At 38.5% G+C, this 13,404-nt stretch overlaps 1 protein-coding gene across 6 annotated transcripts in view; it reads right to left on the bottom strand.

Moving 5' to 3' along the window:
- Positions 1-2,088: 2,088 nt before the first annotated feature.
- LOC107308775 (sodium channel protein type 5 subunit alpha-like) overlaps positions 2,089-13,404 on the bottom strand; it is a 195,104-nt gene continuing 183,788 nt past the window's right edge. For all 6 annotated transcript variants that reach the window (XM_015852888.2, XM_015852891.2, XM_015852892.2 and 3 more), the window contains 5 exons: positions 9,888-9,941; positions 8,469-8,606; positions 8,109-8,213; positions 7,378-7,648; positions 2,089-6,042 (listed from right to left, as the gene is read on the bottom strand). In XM_015852888.2, the coding sequence (XP_015708374.1) occupies positions 4,808-6,042; positions 7,378-7,648; positions 8,109-8,213; positions 8,469-8,606; positions 9,888-9,941 (1,803 nt within the window). In that variant the 3' untranslated portion in view covers positions 2,089-4,807. The remainder of the gene's footprint in view (positions 6,043-7,377; positions 7,649-8,108; positions 8,214-8,468; positions 8,607-9,887; positions 9,942-13,404) is intronic.

The raw sequence follows: 13,404 nt of genomic DNA, 5'->3' as shown, positions 1-13,404 counted from the left end.
AAGGAAGGAAGGAAGGAAGGAAGGAAGGAAGGAAGGAAGGAAGGAAGGAAGGAAGGAATATCCTTTCCATGGGAATTCCGATGGCAAATTATAACAAGGAATTTCCTTGTCTAACCTGACACGTCTCTGTGGAAAATTTCAATAAATGTCTCCTTCCATCCAAAAGCACATTGCTGAAAAAACTTCAACCAGATTCATTCTATACACACGATTACTCAGAAGTGATATTATTACATGACACATTCTCTTAAATGTTTACTTAAAAAAGCACAAAGTCTTTCCCACAGATCACTCTGTCCTAGGTTAATGTAAAACATGATTTTATTAAATTAATTCAAATGACTGATGGGACTCTTTCACTTCAGTTTAAGCCAGCTCACTTTTCTTCTGTTTTTGTGTGATTTCAAAACTTTCCCTGATTAAACAAAATTCAGAGGATTGAAACAGGGTCACTAAATTGGTGCAAGGCTGTGTAGAGATAACATTGATACCTTTCGTGCTGAAATGATCACAATTTTTAGATATCTTCAGGATGGAAGATTTCTAGTTGGAATTTAGGAAAAAATTATCCTCAGAATGAGTGGTAATGCATTGACACAGGCTGCCCACGGACATGGTGGGGTCACCCTGCAGGCGTTGCAGAACAGTGGAGATGTGGTACTGAGGACATGAGCAGTGGGCAGGCATGGTTGGGGTTGGACTTGGGGACCTCAGTGATCTTTTCTAACCATAATGATTCTGTGATTCTATGGCTCTAAGAGCTAAGGGAAGAGCTTCAAGGGTGGTCACCTATCCTCCTTGATGGTCTGAGGAAGTCAGGATTTGGGAAGGATGTTGCCCTTTGTTTAGTGGCCATTTCAGCATAGAACTAATACAATAATAGCAAACAAAGGCCAGATCTGTATACCTGAAGAAGATATAAATCCATACTACCGTTAGGTAAATTGAATTTTTTTCTTATCCAAAAATTCTCCATGAATTTCAACAAGTTTTGGCTCAAGCCTTTAACACCCAGCAGTAAGCCTTATAGCACACAAGATAAACTGGAGGGGTCTTCACTGACTAACTAAAGTCACTGTGCATTTCCCAAAGGTGCTGAAGGTGCCACAGAAGTCACATAAATAAAATAACAAAAAAAAATTGACACAGGAATTATTTGTTATCCTTATTTATTTAATAAAGAAACATAATAAACTTGGTTTGTTTTTTGTTTTTTAGGGGTTTTTTTTGTTTTGTTTTTTTGTTTTTCTTTTCCAGGTACAAACAGATTAATATGTCCTATGATATTGGCTGATATTTTCCTTGCTCTTTTCATAGCTTGAGTGATCGACGTGGTAGCCTTTATTGTACAAATCAACAGAAAAAAATGGTAGCACTCATGCTTATAGACAGTGTGGGCCAACTATTAAGTCAGTGTCTTTAACTAAGTCACCATACTGGGAGGACATATCGTTGCTGTGTACAGATCGGCATCTCCATTAATAAAGACCTGCAAGTGAGGCTATCTGAAGTTTTGGAGGGGAATTCCGCACACCATACAAAGATACCATTCTCTCTTCAACTTTAAATAAATATGTTCAACGAAACTGAAAACCCAATGGAAAAGCAATCTTCCTGTTACAAAGTTTCTGAAAATAATTTACAATTCATTTTTTTTTCCCTAATAAAAAGTCACACTGTAAACACCTACAGTTAAGACCTAATTTCATATATAGTTTTTGACAGTATATTCATTTATTTTTTTTTAACAGATTGTGGGTAAAAACCAGAACTAGTTATATTGCAATAGTACTACAGGGTCTCACAGCAATGGCAATGAAATGTTTAACACATGAGTGAAATGACCCAAGGAAGATCTCTAACATCATCAGTTGCCAGCTTATCTTCGCACTGCGCTCCATTCATCACTGGGCCACACTCTTATTAAGAATAGAAGTTGAACATAAATGGCAAATAATTAAGATATTTGTAAAACAGAGCTATCAACACAGCACTGCTATGTGCAGGTTGGCTTTTTGTTGTCACTGTTGTTTGTTTTGAATATTATATATTGAATGATAAAAATCAGATGAGAAATCCTCTTATTTCGTTTTTTTTTTTTTTTTTTTTTTTCCCCATCATTCTGAAGATTTGAAAGGAAAATAATTTTACCAGTTGTCAGCCAATAAATGCTTGTTCAGCAGGTGATGCATGTACTTTTTCCTAATTAAACAGTTTCATTATAGGCAGCAGCTCATTTCTAATGATCAATAAATCCCACTGAGAACAAAATGTTTTAATCAGGTAGTCATTTCCTCTGAGTGTCAGTCACTCTATAAACTCACAATATACTTATATTTGTATAGGTATATGCATGTGTGTGTGTGTGTGTGTGTATGCATATAAATATAAAAATCGCATACTCTTTCTGGGTGATATGTACAGTCAGAATAAGATTACAGCATAAATACACAGGGAATCTGTATAAAGTTTCTCTAATTTGAGAAGCCTTGAGCAATTTTCTTCTTTGGGGGGTGGAGGGGGGTGAGGGGAAAGGATGGCAAGGAGGAAGGAAAGAATACAGAGTGTTTTCACTTCAAGGAATGAAGAGTAGTTCCCTTAGGTTAGAATCTAATTACATACAAGATTTAAAGGCAACAAAATCTCCAGAGGAACAGCCCTATGTTATACACCATAGACATGGGGTTAAAAGGGCAAGAGAGCATGATTATAATAATACTTATAGAATACGTTTCATTCCCTTATAGCACTTTGCAACCAGAAAGTCTGACAACACCCCTGTGAGGTAGGTAAGCATTATTATCCCCATTTTACAGATGGGTAAACTGAGGCACAGATAGGTTCAATTATTTGCCTAAAAATCATGTAGCAAGAATCAGGAATAGATCCCAGGAATCCTGCTGGCAAATCCTCTGCATTATCCAATAGCCCACTCTCAAGTGAATGCCTGAGACACCTCTCAATGAATGGAGAGAATAATTAGCCCATATTTACAGATACATAGTCATCCTCTTGACACGTTGTCTTTACACATTTTTACTTGTTTAGAGGACAGATAACAATGGCCATAGACAAAATTTGCTGTAACATGTTGCTTTAATTCTTGTTGCCAACCCCATGTGGATTTTGACACCTTTACAACCTGGGATGTAACTAAATGTCAATCACAATACACCTTAAATACATTCTTGATATCTTTGCTTCTCCAAGGTGAAAAGCACAATTACTCTTCCTTAAAGTGCAATGGCTCATTACAGAAATCTCAAGATTTTTCACGAAGTTCAACCAAACCAAGTACAATCAGACTGAAGGTGAAAAAGAACCTGTCTGCATTGACAGAACTGTCTCTATATTCCATAGATACTTTCTCATATTCTACCACAGCTGAAAGTTTAATAATAAATAATAATCTATGTTAGCACATAAAACCTCTAATACTTTCCTACAGCCACACATCCACCTTCCATTCTGTAGTCATTTCTTTGGCCTGAAGCTGATGCGTCAGCTGTAAATATTCCTTTGCCTGCAGGAATGAAGAAATTTCTATTTTCTAGTGGATTCTTATCATTGGTTCCTATATGTCTCATCCTTCCCCAGTCATCTAACAGTACCATCTGATAAAATGAAAGATGGACACTGAGAAGAAAGGATTCAAAACCTTGCAGGTTACGTACAGATCCAGGGGCGATTCCCCTCCAGCCTTCTTAACACACTACTGCAGCCATTCCTCATGACCCAATCGGTGTTGCTATGATTAATAATACTATTTTTGGAGTAATATTGATGCACAGAGTTTCCAAAAAGGCTGCTTAGCTCAGTGTTCCTGAGAAAACACAGCCTATCCCATGCCCTTAACTCTGCCAGCATACATGGTTCCTTGAGCACTACACACAGGTGATGCACTACTTCTATGGCAAGTTGGATTGCAGTATTCAAAGCAGATTCTTGAAACATACTAAAAAATTAGTGCTTTTATTAACAGTTTTACAAACAGAATCCATTATTCTCTGGCTTCCTGAAGGATAGAACACGCAATTTCTCTTATGATTTTTGTCATCATTTCCTTCTCTAGTTTTTTTGTTCTTTTTTTTTTTTTTTTCCCCCTTTCTTTTTCTGTTCCTGCTGATGAGCAGTTGCAAGTCCCAGCGGGGAGGGCTGAGTGTAATAAACAGTTAAATGTTGCTAACTGGATTTTTACTTTGCAACAACTTTCCTCTTCAAGCAACGGGGATCCCGCATGTTCCTATTAGCTTGACTCAGAGTTCATCATGAAGAGTGTAAGGATCGTTAATCTCCATGGAAAAAGAGACTTTTTTTAAGTAAAAAAATATCAAATATAATAAATTTATGAAAGACCATTCACAACATATACAGTAAGTGTTACATTTTGCTACAGCAGCTGTGATATATTTTTTTTTTCTTTTTAGAATGCAAGGTCATACATTGCCATAAGTAAACACACTAATATGAGTAAGACCTTAAATGAATGTATACAGCCAGGCTTTATCTGTGGATAGATATACACTGTGTTTGCTGTTTTACAGTCTAGCATATTCCTATTCACACAACTGATATAACAGCCATGACCCTGCCAAGATTCTTCCTGTGCATATATAAATATAAATATTGAGCCAAGTCAAAAAGAGCAGGGCCAAAGGCTATATGACTTATTAGACTCCTGTAGTTAAGGGTAAAAACTCCATTGTTTCTTTTGCAACTAACGTTTAATAAAAAGGCTGCTTCGATCGTTGTGTAGTTACAGCATTACATTCTGTAAACAATATTTTAAAGCATTCTAAACAGACATTTAAACAATTGATTCTTTATCTCTGTCTGGTGAGAGCAAACAATCTATGGCCTCGTCACTTTTGCTCAAGTCTGTCAACTTCAGCTGGAGATTCTCACTTGTACCCCTGGTAACGCTGTCGTAGGATGGAGGGAAGGACGTGGAGGACAGAGTTTCTGATTTGTCTATTGGCCTGCCGTAGTTCTCATTCATCATGAATGCAATGAGACCCTCCTTCTCAGGTGCATCGTCCTCGAGGATGCTGCCATCAAAAGTTCTGTGTCGGTACAAGTAAGACGCCTGCTTCATCGAGCGCCGAAACAAATGTCTCCTGTAGGCGCGCTGGATGATGATGGCAGAGACCTCTTCTTGTTTCCGTCTGAGAGTTGTTGTTATTGGTTCATAGGAGATCTTGGATGGATTTGCTGCCATGAACTTTTCTTCCATTTGTATTTTAAGGGCATCCATCTCCCCAGATTCTCCTAGCACCCTTTTTGTAAAAGCGAACAAAATATCCAAGCAATGGATCCTATCTCCGCTGACCATGGGCAGGTCCATTGCTATGAGTTTGATTTTGTTTGGTTTCGCTATGCGCAAAGGTTCTGACAGTGCATCTGCAAAGTCTGAAAGTGCAGAGTACTCAATGAACTGGGTGGCATCTGGGTCAAACTTCTCCCAGATTTCATAAAACATCTCAAAATCGTCCTCACTTAGAGGCTCTGTACTTTCCTCAGTGGCTACACTGAAGTTCTCTAAAATAATGGCTATATACATGTTTACAACAATGAGAAATGATATAATGATGTAAGTAACAAAGAATAAAATCCCTACGGCGGGGCTTCCACAGTCTCCCTTTGAACCATTTGCATTTGGAAGGTTTGGGTCGCAATATGGTGGTCCAGTGTTCAAAATAGGATTGAGAAGACCATCCCAGCCAGCTGATGTTGTGATTTGGAAGAGACAGAGCATGCTGTTAGCAAAAGTTTGGAAGTTGAACATGTCATCGATCCCATACTCCTTCTTAACATAGGCAAAGTTAGCCATGCCAAAAATGGCATAAATGAACATGACCAGAAAAAGCAAGAGCCCAATGTTGAACAGAGCAGGTAGGGACATCATTAAGGCAAAAAGGAGAGTTCGAATTCCTTTGGCTCCACGGATGAGTCTTAGGATCCGGCCAATTCGAGCCAAGCGAATGACTCTGAAGAGTGTGGGAGAGAAAAAGTATTTCTGAATGATGTCAGAAAGTACGGTGCCTTGAAAAGAAAAGACAAACAGCAAGTTATTACCTTGGAAATAATCCCTGATTCCCTTTAAAGAAATCAATAAGGATTATGGAAAAAAATCAATGAAAAGTTCTGCAAACTGGAAGACCTGAGATAAAGGGAATGGCATTATCATTAGCATTTTCACGGTCACTTAAACCATGCAAAGTTTGTTGAGACTGAGCAGAGGTGTCGGAGGTAGTTACAGTTTTATAAAGGGAAAAGTCATCTGTTGGGAATGAGAAATCAGCATCAGGTCAGACAGGACACAACTTTCTGCAGCTTTTGGTCATGAGCCATTTATCTGGAGTGCTGCTGGTCAGGAGTTTTTTTAATTTTAAAATACTTTCTGTTAGCAAAATGTTAGCAAGTCAACATTGTCTGTTGGGTCTGTTTTCATGAGCAACAACCAAAGTGGTGCCAATTCCTACTGGACACTGGTTTGGTTGCTTGCTCATTAGTTTTTCTAGTCTCCCTGATAGGCAGGGAAAGAACTAAGGGCTAAGGCTATGCTAGCAAGGAAATAAGCTTGCATCGCTGTGGCTAAACTCTCTTCTCTGCAGAAATACAGTAGCTTTGGCCAGATTGCTTAATGCCAGCTGTCTCCAGATGCAATGAGCCATAGCCAGCTCATTCCACCTCATCCCCTACATGGGAGAGGCTTTTTTGGCATGGCCCACATATGCCTCTGACACTGACACAACCCGGTTGATCATGGGACACAGCTTTGACCAACGCAATGGCTCTCCTTTACTGGCTGCCATGGACATGCCCCCAGCATGAAGGCTCTGATAACAGCTGTGTGACAGTGATGTTCCTATATATTCACAGAGCTGAGGGCAGCCAGACTCATTGCACCTGCCCACTGATGACCTGAAGAACTTTTTCACACTTATGTAATAAAAAGTGACTATCAAAAGAAAAGCAGTTTGCATGTGCCCTTTTCATGTGGCTTTTTTACTTCTCCAACTCAGACTGTTATTCTATGGCTGAAGTTCTGGACCATGTTTTATGTTCATGCCCATTGAAATCAGTACTATGGTACGATACAGTGGCACCTATAATCTTTACCACTGCTGTCAGAGTGTTGGCTCTGAACAGACATGGCTGTCTAGTACATCCCATCATTTCCTTGATCACATAGGTTAGGCAGTGCTACGCTGTCTTATTTAATTATTAAAAATCACTTAGAATCCAGATCTCTGAGTGATTTTTTTTTTTTCCCCCACAAATCTTTCAACTCTGTCTAATTAAGTTTACATCCACCTTTTAAACTTTGGAGTTTGTGTTTAGGTCAGTGCGTCTCTGCAGCTCAGATTCACCTACCTACAATAGACAGAATCACGACCACAAAGTCAAAGATGTTCCAACCAATGGTGAAGTAGTAGTGTCGTAGTGCCAGCATTTTGAAGATGCACTCCCCAGTGAAGATGGCAACAAAAAGCATGTTGATTTTGTGGAGTATGTTCACTTTTTCCTGACTTTGATCATCTGTTTCTACCATCATGGTAACCATGTTAAGGCAGATGAGAATCATGATGGAGACATCAAAGGCTTGTTTTGAGACAACATCAAAAATAAAACCTTGGTATTTGTTCTGGAGGAAAGAAGAGAATTGTTAGTTAGGAGATTTGAACCATGTCAAAATGATGACATGATTGTCTGCTGATTCATCAGGAAGCAATGGAAAATAGACTATATACCATTTCTCATCAGTACTTCAGAAACAAGAAAATGATGATGGATGGTTGGATGATGGAGTTTTCAAACCCATTTATGCCTAATGATTCTCGAAACTACTGAAAAAAGACACTGGATTGAGGCTATGAATTCATTCAGTGCAGACATGGCCACTGGAATGACTGTATATGTAAATTAGATTTTTAGTCAATACGGCAGAACAGTGGAAATTCTACACTACGCAGGAAAGTAGGATTGCAAATACCATCCAAAACTGTAATATGTAAAAGAAAAGTGGCTTTCATCTGGGAAGTGGGATAGCATTTATTCTATTAAATAAATCTCTATTACACATTATTCAAATGAATTATTCTTACCAGTGGTCTTGGGATTGGCTTTTGAGGTTTCTTAGATCCCAACTTTTTCATTGCATTATAATACTTTTTCTGTTCTTCTGTCATAAAGATGTCCTGGCCACCTAAGTATAGGATGAGAAAAACACTGTTATTTCCAATGACAAGAGCCCCACTGCCTCCATCCAAAATCCACGGCTGTATTTTCTGCTGCTGTGGGGAGAAGAGGGGCTGCTACAACTCTGATTTTGTAGAAGTCTCACAAAACACTTGTGCTAATGTTAATCTTGTGGCTAATGTGGCAAAGCTGCTGTTTATAAATCGATCTCTTGCCCTTGTCTCTGCACCGATCACAAGATGATGTACAGCATATTCAATACTTATCTTTTTCTTCTGTTGGTTGAAATTGTCGATGATGACACCAATGAAGAGGTTCAATGTGAAGAAAGACCCGAAGATGATGAAAATCACGAAGTACAGGTACATGTATAAATTACATTCCCATTCAGGCTGCTCCTCACACTGCAGGGGGAAAAGGGAAAACATGAAAATGACACCAGATCTGCACAAATCAAAATATTAATGCAGTCCAAAGAAAACTATCCATCAGCAACAAAGATTATGAAAGAGGAAAAACAATGCAACTCCCACTAGCAGAGTCAGAGCTTCACCATCTCTGGTATCTGAAATGGCATGTTTAATTCAGCTGTATTTTATAATACTGTCAACGGCGATCACTCTGCCTCAAAAAGTGCAACTTCAGAATAAATCCTAGAAAATGTTCACAGTTTGAACACAGAAGTGGAAAAGAATCAGTCTTCTGATTCTGATAAGATGGTCATCCCCTCATATGAACTAATGGCACTTGGAAAGAAACAAAAGTAGGATCACAGTCTAACTAGATGCTACTGAAAAAAAATTGGATTTAGTGTAAATGTGTTTAGAATTATATCTTCTTAATAGAGACTTCAGTATGAAAACCATTTTTATAATAATACTGAAATCAGGAAGAACTTTTCCAAGGAAGAATTGTATCCGAAAAACCTGAGTCACAAATCCAAAGAGTTCTGGGTTATCATCAGCTTATCCATCTCAGATAGAATGGAGAAAGGAGAAAATAATGGTGTTTTAAAGGAGCCCATTGGCACTACAGGTGGCTCTGGCTTCCCAGATCATTTTCATGGATAAATTGACATCATGCCAAGGTGATCCTCTGTTGATGCCATGAAGTTTTTTCAACATTTGCCCTTCTGTTCAGGGCTCAATTCCCTTTTGGTCCATTCGACCTGACTAAATCTCATTCATGAGTACTCATCTCAACATTTAACAGTAAGTGCAATCTTTTGCCTTAAATTAATTAAAAGAGGGAAAGGAGAGAATGCCTCCTTCCATTAAAAATAAACACCACAACTTAAAAATTCCTAGTGCTTCTCAAGAGGTTCCTGTAATTAAAAATTCAATCCATGGCAAATACGGCAGTCAATGGGAAGAGTGGAAGAAACAGAACAGACAATTTAGGTTTTTGGTAAACTCAGCCTCACTCTGGAGATACCTCTCTGTGCTGGGAGTTTTCCAGGACAAATAGATAAATTAACTGAATAAATCTGTGGGCTTCATTTGATTTAATTTCAGGGTCATGAGACTTCAGTACCACCTGCAAAAAATGAAGGTCTGCAATGGGCTCGAGCAGAGTAAGATAGGGACTCTTAGGCCTGCATGCATTTTTGCTGCTGTTGTTAAACACAATGAATGTTACAAAAGTCAATGGAAAAGGAAATAATCCCTCTCACTGTTGTGACCTACCTCTCGTGAATCCACTGCTGCATACATAATATCCATCCAACCTTTAAATGTGGCCTGAAAAGAAACCACAAAATATATAATTGAACATATTAAATTAGCATATGTGGAAATGACGGTATCATCATTGTGATGACTTTCCAAAACACAGTGTTGAGTATGTTCTTCATAACTAATGAATTGCTTCTCCTTTAAAGTAACATATATCCATCAGTTAATGCTCAATTAGACATTTAAAATCATATATATAGGAACATGATGCAATTACAGGGGTAGAACAGAGACTTTTAATAGAAATGAGGAACATGGCAATTAAGTCTTCTGAAGCTGGAGGAGGAACTTCTTTATACCTTAACAAGCTCAAGCCATCAGGAAACAGGGCTCCATAGGGGACCTCAGGGTACCTGTATCACACAGGTCTCAGGCCAGGGAAGATGGATTCCATTTCTGACACTCATTCAGACTGACAAGCATTGGGTACATTTTAGGGTCCCACTGAAACTTGGATTCTACCCTCTTTTAAAACAGTATAAATTGAGGCAGTGTCAAAACCAATGGAGTTATATGAATCATTGCTGGTTTGAAAGGGACAAGGGCAACCAGCACCTGATGTGAGCCTGGCTAAGGATATTCAGCCTGCTTCACAATTCAGATATGCCTTTTTAAAATACAAAAATAAAAATCAGATTTTTTAATTATTAAAAAAAGAAAAAAGAAAAAAAAAGAGGTTGAACAAGGAGAATCTCCATGGAAATCAGTGTCTATTACTGAAGCCCTTAATAGAGACAGAGGAGTGTCATTCCCTAGAAGAAACACAAATAAGTGATTTTAGTTATTCTGTAGCAAGAGCATGTCTTTTTGCTGTCAATATTTGCCTCTCATTAGACACAGTTTGATCCCAAACATATCTGGCTTTAGTCTGGCTCTGGACTAAGCCACATTACCTTTATAATTGTCTGCTAGGGTTGTTTCTCATTTGACTTCTGACCTACTTAGACTTATGCTGCATATAAAATCAGTGAGTAGATAACGAGGCATTTTTAGATGCACTGATTTAATTGGATTTACACTAGCATGCATGATCCACTCCCAATATTTTTTTAAATCCTACTGACACCTAGGCTGAATTTACTCCATAGTGTGCAGGCATGCAATTCCAGATAATGTTAAATGGAATTTGGACAGGAGTTCCCAGCAGAAACCCAGGCATTTATGCTGAGCTGGATATATCCAGTGGTTTTGTAAACACTCCATTATCCACTTTCTGTTATTAAATTAAATCCTGGAGGTAATGCTGCCATTCCGTTTTCCTCTGAACACTACCAGTTCAAAGGAAAACATACCAGAGGTCAACCATGTCTATTCCTTATGAAAGAATATATAAAATAACATATGAGAGAGTACGTTTGTTTCCATCTACTGTATAAAAAAGATGAACCTCCCGAATCAGAACTCTTTGGAAAATCTGTGCTGTGGCACAATGTATTGGAACACGCTTCAGATGGAACATATGCACAGGAATGATCAGCAGTTTATTTCTTTAAACCTGACACACTGATCTTCTTTAACTGTTCTAATATTTTCCTTTTTTACTGTTCTCACACTAATCTGCTGAAAGATTTCCTGGTGTCATCACAGTCACTTGCAATTTCAAGCTCAAACTGCTCTTCAGGAAGAGTGGATGGGTTGCAACGATAAATCCTTTTGCTCATGGCATAAAACGATACAATCTTAGTCTATACTTTTCTCCCACTTATGAGGGAATGTTTCCTCTGAAGGAGCTATTTTGCCCCTTGACATGTACCACAGAAGCAAGAGACAACTGCAAGTTTGCAGTGATAACAGATGACAAAATGATCTGATGAAAATAAATATTAAGAGAATGAAGAGATGCAATTTTTCTGCTTTTTCCCAGTTGTCCAGAAGGAGAAGAAAAAAACCTCCCAGGCTTCTGGAAAGCTTCCCTAGGCACTTCATCTGCAGAGGGTAAGAAGTACCGAGAATGAAAGAAATACAGCACTGGGGAAAGAAATTATCTGGAATTAGTAACCACTTACACTCCGGATAAGGAAGTGACAAAATCTTCACGGTAGTGTTTGTGATATTATCCGTCCTGGAATCTATCCAGAGAAGCACCATCTTCTACTGAAACTGTCATGTGATGAGATTATGTACAGATAAAATCCTGGGATGGGATTACGTTCTGTTATTTGACTGATGGTTGGAGCTGCAGTGCAGAAAATGAGGGGGGAGGAGGAGAGGTGGGACAGCACTGGATGCCCTCAAACCATTTATTGTAAAACCAAACGGTACCTTAAAATAAATAAAGCCTTCAAATCTGCCTGGGGGAATCATTTTTTGTTTTCCTTTTTTATTCTAGAATAAAAGATTGCAATACTGCAATAAGAACCACTGCTTTAGAAGACAGAGACATTGGTCCTCACATTTCTGAAATGCTTCTTCAAGTATTCCCACTGTTGGCAGGCACTTCTGAAAGCTAAGAGAGCTGCCAACACTACGGCCAAATTGCACGTATTTAAGATGGCTGCACCAACTCTATTCTCTTCTCTTTGATTTCTTTAATTCATTCTACTTGATTTTACACAAAACATTCATCTCATGTTTATTTTGCTGAGGAGGGCACTACTGAGCACTGGACACACCAGAGAACCTAAGATGTTTGCATGGCTGGTGGGCTCTGCACTCTTTGAGAACACTCATGGAACTGCTGCTTGTCTCTGATCTTTTGATACATGGAGAAACCTCTATGGTTGTACTGCAATATGGTTTGTGCAGAAGTACACTGATTTTTTTGAGCATTTTGCAGCCACAGTGAAGGTAAAGTGCAGCATATTGTTTAGCAAAGTGCAAAAGATCATGTAACCTGGTAAACTTAGACACCTCCTGCTGTCTCATGATCATTCTGTAGCTGGTTTGCCAGCTCAGTCATGACTTCCCCTCAGGCCTGAAGGGCTGATTTAACTCTACAACTCCCAGTCGGTGTACTGGTCATGGAGTGCTCCCATCATACTTCATTACCTATCTATCTGGAGACCCAGTGTGACAAAAACGTAAGTCTGTTCCCATCCAAGAACAAAGTATATAAAGATTAATTTCTACAAGCAAGCAAGATGCTAGGTGAAAAACAACTTGTTCTCTTGGTGTTCTTCACTGGATTGCTGAAGTTTTGAGATACACTGCAAAATATACACAGAGGTTATCATCGTATGAAAGCAAGGATTCTGCAATGGAAATGAAAAAATCCTACTGGGAATTGTTGATATTTATTTGTCGATATCTACAAAGCAACTCTGGGAATAGAGAAAATGCACTACTGAAGGACTGGGTTGTAGCAATAATTTCTTCTAATAGATTGGGGTGTTATGGGATTAAATCCCTGGCAGAGCAAATCTTCACTCTTATACATCAAAAAATCATGATAATAAAGATTTTTCTTCTCCATGAATAAGATACTTCCCTTACTTGTAGAGTAAGTCTACATTCTACTTTTGTCATCCAT

The sequence above is a fragment of the Coturnix japonica genome, chromosome 2 (assembly GCF_001577835.2).
Source record: "Coturnix japonica isolate 7356 chromosome 2, Coturnix japonica 2.1, whole genome shotgun sequence".
Taxonomy (NCBI): domain Eukaryota; kingdom Metazoa; phylum Chordata; class Aves; order Galliformes; family Phasianidae; genus Coturnix; species Coturnix japonica.
Note: the sequence above shows the minus strand (reverse complement) of the source record. Positions and strands in the feature narration are given on the sequence as shown.